Source organism: Arachis ipaensis, chromosome B02 (assembly GCF_000816755.2).
Source record: "Arachis ipaensis cultivar K30076 chromosome B02, Araip1.1, whole genome shotgun sequence".
NCBI lineage: Eukaryota > Viridiplantae > Streptophyta > Magnoliopsida > Fabales > Fabaceae > Arachis > Arachis ipaensis.
Genome location: NC_029786.2, coordinates 4,731,328 through 4,739,818, shown reverse-complemented (window position 1 = coordinate 4,739,818; position 8,491 = coordinate 4,731,328). Strand labels below are relative to the sequence as shown.

General features: G+C 29.4%; 2 protein-coding genes across 2 annotated transcripts in view; one reads left to right on the top strand and one right to left on the bottom strand.

The window, feature by feature from the left end:
- The window catches only part of LOC107623742, a gene marked incomplete in the record, with an annotated part of 4,284 nt that extends 2,054 nt beyond the window's left edge, over positions 1 to 2,230 (top strand). The window contains 2 exon segments of the mRNA XM_016326105.2: positions 1 to 657; positions 1,571 to 2,230. Coding sequence (XP_016181591.1) covers positions 1 to 657; positions 1,571 to 2,018 — 1,105 coding nt within the window.
- LOC107628132 (uncharacterized protein At4g00950) lies at positions 3,001 to 3,894 on the bottom strand. The gene is made up of 2 exons (XM_016330936.2): positions 3,406 to 3,894; positions 3,001 to 3,255 (listed from the first exon to the last, which is right to left on the bottom strand). The coding sequence occupies exons 1-2, from the start codon at positions 3,832 to 3,834 to the stop codon at positions 3,016 to 3,018; spliced, it is 669 nt and encodes a 222-aa protein (XP_016186422.1). The 5' UTR covers positions 3,835 to 3,894; the 3' UTR covers positions 3,001 to 3,015.

Genomic DNA, 8,491 nt, shown 5'->3' with positions numbered 1-8,491 from the left:
GGCGGAAGTGAGAGCGGCTTGGCAAAGAACGGCTAACCGTTGCTTTGTCCAAGAAGATGCAAAGAGAGCTCCCAAGTTAGCATGTTGTCAACCTTGCTGCACAGCTTCGAAACCGGTCGATGCCGGAACTGCCAATGCAGCAGATGAATCTAATCATGCTGCTGTTAGTGCCACCTCTTTTAACAACAAATCTTCACTTTCCAATCTAACACCTGACTCAAGATGGTGGTTGCACCCGCAGCCGAGTTCCGGATCTCGAAAAGGTTTAACATATGAAGAGTTAATTTCATTACAGGATGACATTGAGATTTTGAAAGCTAGTGATGAAACTAAAGCGTTCAAAAGAAATGATGCTACTCAGTTTAGTGATAAGAATGATTTTGTTGACTGCTCGATGTCCTTAGAATCAGATTTTTCTTGGATTGAAGTTGGTAAGTCATGGCCTTGGTGGCGAACTTCGGATAGAGACGAGTTAGCTTCCTTTGTTTCGCAGAAATCGGTGAACCACATTGAGAATTGCGACCTTCCTCCGCCGCAGAAGTATCTTAGTAGGCAGCCTTGTGGCTCTGCCGATTCGACGGCTCGATCGAAGGGAAGTTTACTGGAACTTTCTTGCGATACAAGGCATGTATATCTTGCTTCTAACAAGTCTTCAAGGTATTTTTCTTGTTGCTACATGTTCAAGTGTTCAAGTGTTCATTACTTTTTCCCTTTAAGGTCTTATGTGTTAGTATATAATTACATGAGTAATACCCTAATTAGTTCCTAAAAAATTTAGTCAGACACTTTAATTTCCAAATTTTTATTTCATTAAACAAATCTGTCTCCACATTAGATTATTCACCTATATGGAAGGACTAGTATGAAAATTTTAAAAGTATAAGGGTCGTTATACTGTTATGTTTTTATTATGGGAAAGTATGAGGAGTCAATGGAATATTTGTATAAGAGGAGTGCTAGGAGGCAGCAACTTTTGTGTTTTGTAACCATCAATTGGTCATCAATAATGTTTTTAATGGTGTGAGATTACATCCAATGGTGGGAGATCACTCACTTTTCTTTTGATGGTTAAGTGCTGGCCCCCTAGATTTTCTCTTTGTACAATGCGTACAATGGAGGTTTAGGAAGTATTAGGGATATAATCATTGGTGTTATCTTTTTCCATAGCGCACTTTTTGGGATGAGTGGTATCATAACATGGTATCTGAGTTCTAGATCTGAAAGGTCAAGAATTAAATTAGCTTTTTATGATATGAGATGTTTATTATCTCTAGTACTCGGATAGTTATTCTGGATATTATCACATTGTACAAATATTTCATTGTCTCCCTAGCGGAATTCATTTATTAAATAATGATAGGAAGTAATATGTAAATTTTTTACGAAAATTTGATGTGAAGATTGATTTTTCTAACAAAATAAAAGGTTAGAAAGTAATTTTGCGATTAAAATTTATTGAGTATTAAAATGTTGGACTAAAAATTTCTTTGGACTAATTTGGAGTATTACTCTAATTAAATTTAGGTTGTTTGAACATGTTGGACTTTGTTTGGACTTGCATCTTTTGCAGCATTTATAGCTCAATCCATGAGGATGATATGGATCAAGTTTTGGAGGGAAACCATAGCAAAACACAACTGATAGAAGCACTGTGTCGCTCTCAAACAAGGGCGAGGATGGCGGAAGAGGCTGCGAAACAGGCTTATGCCGAGAAAGAGCACATTATTACACTGTTTTTCAAACAGGCTTCACAACTCTTCGCCTATAAGCAATGGTTTCAGTTGCTGCTTCTAGAAAATCTTCACATTCAGCTCAAGAATAGCAAGGATCAGCAAATCTCTGGTCTCTTCCAGGCTCCGGCGTCCTTTGAATGTGGCGCGAAACCTTGGAAGACAAGGCATAAACCAAAAGGTGATATCACAACAACATATGCTGTGGCATTTGCTTTAGGATTGAGTCTTGTTGGTGCTGGCTTGATCTTAGGATGGAGTGTTGGATGGATGTTACCGCGTTTGTAGCGGCCGCGGCCGCGTCGTAGGGTTTAGATCTAAGAAATTGAAGATCCATTTTTGCATGCTTAGAACTTGAAGAAAATGAGCATGTTTGATGGGAAATGGTTAAGAGAGAATGTGTATGGGAATTTTGTATATTTGTGTTCTTAACATAGTGCACATTTTCTGAATTGTAATCCCTTTTGTGAAGAAATTGTTTACCAAAATTGTGCAGATAACATATGTTAAGAATATGACATAAATAAAGAATCAAGAACAAATAGAACTTGTCGTTTGATATCTACCGGTTCTTCAGACTAAGGACTAATCGATCATGAATTTGAACACTATTTAAAGGTCGATCATTCACAAATGAATTAGTAGCTAAATTTACACAGCTAATTGTTGCAATACAACTTATTAAACTATTAATGGGTGAAAAAGCTTTAAATTACTGTGGAACTTGACCAAATTTAATTGCTGAAATAGTGTGTAAAGTGCTTCAAAATATGCATCTTTTAAATATGTACAAATTATGCTTGTATCATGTGTTTTAAGCTATGACCAAGTAAATAATTTTCATAAGTGCAAGATAGTTTTCAACCTATTCCATAGTGTTTATAACCAAATAACAACTACAACACCAATTTCACATATTTCATTCACCATATCCTTAAAAAATAAAAATTAAAAAAAAATTAAAATAAAAAATTCAAAAGAATTTCCTATGAGATATTCTTAGATGAAAATAAATCAACCGCTTTGAATTTACATGCACTCCTATAAAAAGAAGTAATAAGTACTAATATTCATTAACCAATAACCACTTAACCCTAGAAAGGAAATTATCACTATAACACAAGTTTTTAATGTTTAGAAGTCAAAACTTGGTGAAAACTCAAGTACAGTCGACTTCACGTGAAGTTGATAACTGAGAACCGTTAGATTATTTGACTAATTTGACTAAATTTTCATCTAAGGATTTTCAACTACCAACTTCACGTAAAATCGACTGCACCTGAGTTTAAACATCAAAACTTACCCATGGCTTGGCATGGAAGAGGTGGGAAATGCTTCTAGAACGTTGCATCTTTGTCACACTTCTCACCTTATTGTCATGATAATCTTCATCAGCAGAAGATGTAGAATTAGAAGAAAAGACATAACTGCCCCTACTCACTTCCCTTTTGACATTGAAGCCCTTCCTTCCCCTTAATGAACCAAACCACCCTCTCTCCTTCATTCTCATTCCTTTGTCTAGAGCCTAATACAAACAATCTTAGTTACTAAAGTATATTATAGATAAAAAACCTTACATGTACTATTTTTGTAACATCTCTTTTATATTAAAAGTGATCGATAAAAAATAAGTAAATAAATAAATAACACTTTTATACTCGAGCCGAAAACTCACTCTAGAAGACGGAGGAAGGTGGCAAGTGTTGCTTCTTGAGATACAATAAGGACCCTCCAATACACTGCTTGGTGAGTGAACTTTGGTTGCATCATCATCACCTTCATCATGAACTAGTTGTTGCAACCTTGGAGGAAGTTGCAACGACTTTGACTTTGACTTTGAGTTGGTCAAAGTAACAATGGCATTAGTATTAGAAGAAGGAGAAGAAGTTATTCTTGGCTTGCCAGGTTCCTCTTCCCAACCAAATGGTACTGAAGCTAAGGTGCAAAGTGGTGGAGTTACAATCCCTGACCTCTCAGGAGAAGAAGAATAAGAATAAGAATAATCCACCATTGTTGTTTGAGGATTGAACTTGAATATTGGTAGAAGAATTGATGTGTTACTCTGTTCTTGCTCTGTTTCTGACTCTGTTTTACAACCACTCATCTTTGCTTTCTCCCTTCTTTGTGTTTGTTATATAATAAGACTCTTTAATCTTGTGGTCCTATTTTGAGAATAACCAAATCAATTTCAGGGTATATATAATTCCAAATCCTCTATGTAAATAAATAAATAAAAAAAGGGAATTTCTTATTTGTGTATCAACAAGAGAAGCTTTTGGTTATTCCTCAATTTGTTTGTAAAATAATTTAATATTTAAGGATATAGTTAATATTTAGTTATTTTTATCGTATTTTTATATATAAAAGCATACATTAATATTGGAGATTTCAATTATCTTTATGTGAATCTAGTGAAAATATTTCTAATATATTATAAGATACCTCCCGCTTTTACAGTGCAAATAAATAAATATACAAAAATATTAAAATTAGCTATTATGTATCTGTGTATAAATATATGTGTTGTTTAACTTATTTTTAATATATATTTTATATTACTAACTGATTTTAGTGTACACCTAATATGATTGATAAATATATAGATATCTATTTTTTCTTTTAAAAATAAAGTGCTCTTTTGGTCTCCAACGTTTGGAATAAATCCTATTTTAACCTATAACGTTTTAATCCTTTTCTTTAAAATATCTAAAATTAAAGTAGTAAAATACTAATATTCAGTTGGTTGAATAGTAGTTTAATAGATGATCTTATTATTTTTTAAATGTTCTTAATTTACGTTATGAAATAAAATACTCATTATAAAAAATGGTTATAATTAGTTAAATTCTTAATAATATAATTTATTATAAATTATAAATAAACTTATATATGTAGGGTTTAGGACATTTATGAATACACAACAAACTTTGGTGTCACTTTTATGAGATAATGAAGGAAAGAAAGTGCCACAAAGGTGAAGCTACTCCACGAAAAAAAAATGTTGCTTTCTCTGCAGAAAAGTTACAAAATGACCATTCATAATCAATAATCATATGTGCTCTTATTATTTGTTCTCCATCTTGCATTGCTACATGTAATTTTCTCAAAATATGCGTATATTGTAGGCAATTCAATTCCTTCATACATTATCATTCCATAAAACAAACATAATTCGTAGAAACATGCATAAAATGTCTGTTATGTATGTAAAATTTGCATGCTTAAAATTAATAACTGAGTTATTCATAGTATATTTGTGTATATTTATATATTAATAATTAATTAATAGATTTTTTAATTAAATAATTAGCTATCAAATCTGTAATAGTTTAATAATTAATTTATTTATAGGAGGATAATAAAAGTTTTATAAAACACTAAATATGATATTTTTATACGGTGATTGATTGATAGTTAATTTTTTATATACACATAATATATTATCAAAATGTAGTAACATGTTTTTCACAAGCTTTCACATAATTTTTTCTATTATAAATGTCCTAATTTTGACATAATCAATTGATTTGATCGCATTCGAACAAACTATAGCTCAAATGACAGTTTTTTTTTATCTTTATCTAGAGTTTTCGAGTTCGAATCTTACACTTAATTTTTTTTAAAAAAAAATTTGATTTGATCACATAACTACTTGCCAATTTTTTTTATATTTCATTTGGATTTTAACAATATCTGATGTACAATAATGTTTTTGAACTTCCAATATTTCATGTTATAGAGAGTAGATAAGAGGGAAAAAAAATACCAATCTGAAAATATTTATGTGTAATGAAATTGTTAGAAGTTTATTATTCAAATATTAATGGTTGGTTCCTAGTGTGGCTTGGTGTATGTGGTTGATGCCAAGTTGTGATGGAGAATTGAGAAGCATGCATAGGGCATGAAATAGCACTAGTGATTGGTTTCCAAAACAACATTAATTAACATAACATAGGTGCCCTAAAAAACAAGTAATTTCAATTTGCCATAAATTCCATATGATTTTCCTTCACCAAGAAGCACATGTGAAAGTTACAAGCTGAGAATTGAGGTTCATATATGGCCAACTATCTCTAAAGTATTTTTATAGGAAAGCTTCAATTTTAAAAATAAAAATAATAACTTATTTTTTTGGGTGGACAAAATCTAAATTTAAATGAAAATACTATGATGCATGAATACTGACATAGACATAGGACACAACACGATATGGGATACATCGATACACGAATTTTAAAATCTTATAAAATACGGGGATATACCTATGTATAAAATATAAAACATTTTTCAGATAAATTGTAATGATATTTTGATATTTATTGATATTAAAACATAAATTATTTTTTAATTATTTTAATGTCTTATTTTAATTATATAAAGTATTTAAAATATTTTTTGTTTTAATAAATAATAATATGTATCATATCTAAATTTATTTTAAAAATATATGTTAAGAATAAGACTGGACACACTGATACGTGATGGTATTTAAGTGTGTCCAAACATGTCCAAAAAAAAATTTATTTTTTATTAAAATATAATTAAACACAACAAACACGCATATCAGACGAATGTTATGTCCAAAAATATATTGGATACACAAATATGATTACTCAACAAAATATGGTAGTTGGTACAAGAAAAGAGTGTTATTTATCCGGCTCTTTACCATGTGAAATTCTCAACTTTTTATTTGAATTGCATCATTGTCTGCCTTAAAAGGAATATCTCAATATATGATGTTAAAAGAAAGGAAAAGAAGGAATTTAATTTAAATACTTTAAAGGGTAAAGTATACTTTTTGTCCCTAAAGTTTTACAAAAATTTTAAAAATACCCTTAAGTTTTATTTTGTTTCAATTTTGTCCCAAAAGTTTTCGATTTGCATCAAATATACCTCTAACGACTAACTTTTTAAAAAATTTAAGATCAATTCAACAACAATTTCATAAAAACAACCCTCAATACAAACAAATCAAGCATAATTTTCATGCATTATAGTTAAATTAGTCTTAAATTTTTTGAAAATTTAGCCATCGAGGGTATATTTGATACAAATCGAAAACTTTTGGAACAAAATTGAAACAAAATAAAACTTAGGAGTATTTTTGAAATTTTTGCCAAACTTTGGGACAAAAAATATACTTTACCATACTTTAAAATAAGGATTTCACCTTAAAAAGCGAAATAAGAGAATTTTAGAAATGTTTTATTTTATTTATTAAAAAGTAAGTTCTTTGTTTTATCCTTTAAAATAAAATCCTTGCCTCAAAGGACCCTTGCTTTAAAAGATCAAAAATAAAATTAAAAAACCCTATTATTAAATAGTTGCAATAGCATTCATCATTTCATTCAAAACTCTCATGCTGTTAGCTCTAGCAGTAGTGGAAGAAGGCAAGAGATAGGTAGGTGAAAGTCAATAAAAGTCAATAAAAGCCATAACCGATCTGATCTAAGCCTATCTTAGTGGAAGCCATTATTTAAAAAGCAAAAAATTTAAAATATATAATCACATACAACAAGTAATTTTAATAAATAAATTCATAATAATGAAATATTCATGATCATTTTGTAGTAATTGAAGTCCATTTTCCATCATAAGATGAATTCCAATCTAAAAATTATTCTATATTTTTCACTTTAATCAAATTTTGAAAGAGATAATTGTGAATAATTTCATCAACTATTTGATTAAGAATGGTATAAATGGCCATTATAGTTTTGATAGATAAAATCACTTTAATTTATATAAATATAGTTGGTGTACCAACTACTCTTGTTTTCATTGACTGTTTTCATGGACTGTTTATTAAATCATCTTGATTGTTATAGGTAAGAAGAACAAGAATCATGTTGAAAACAACTTTTGCCTCCACATTTTGGGCAACCATATATTTGCTTTGAGAATCATCAAAATATCAAATCAAAAGATATATGTATTATGTACGGAAATTATTTTTAATATAGGAATAGAGATGATGTTTTGTTTGAATATTGATATTTGAAGTATATTACAGTATCGTGAAAATTATTCAACATGCCATGCGTGTTGGTCAGCATGTTGTCATGTATTTAACACGCTCCCCGCATGTTGAACAGGATATTAACACGTGGGCAATAGGCCCCCATATGTTGACTCCTCACCTACAAAATTCACTTACCTCTAATTACACCAAATAATTTTATTTTCAACAAAAATACCAATATTTTTTTCATATAAAAAAATAGCCTATTATGTACAACCTGGCTTTTTTCTTTTTAAAAGTAAAAAGATAAAAAACATCAAACCAAACCCAATCAACAACAACAATAGTCTTCATTAAAAGGTACTTAAAATTATTCAAAATTGACCATTGATGAAAAAAAAAGCTAATAATGAAAGTTAAGATAAGTCAATTTGAAACTATAATTTCACAAACAAACAAAAAAATTGTTTTAGGTTTCAATTTGAAAGTTATAATATTATTGATGGTATATTGAATTAGTAATTATTTATGTTGCATAATAGTATTCATCATTTTCTCCTATATTTTGTATTTTATACATAATTTTTAATACTTTCTTTTCAACCCAAAAAAAAAGAGTAAATTGCAAAAAAAAAAATTATTTTTTAAATATTTAAATGCTGACAAACATATATCTAAACACTAAAATAACAAAAATATTTTTAAAATATTAAAAAATGTAATGGTAGATTAGAATGACCTTTTAGAAAGAAAAAAACCGTAAATTTTAAAAAAAAAAAAAATCCGCATTATCTAA

Excerpts from the sequence above, each read along its gene's own strand:
- LOC107628132 (XM_016330936.2), bottom strand. The coding sequence starts at position 3,834 with ATGAGTGGTTGTAAAACAGAGTCAGAAACAGAGCAAGAACAGAGTAAC. Across the intron at positions 3,256-3,405 it reads ACCTTCCTCCGTCTTCTAGA|GCTCTAGACAAAGGAATGAG; the intron begins GTGAGTTTTCGG and ends TGTTTGTATTAG.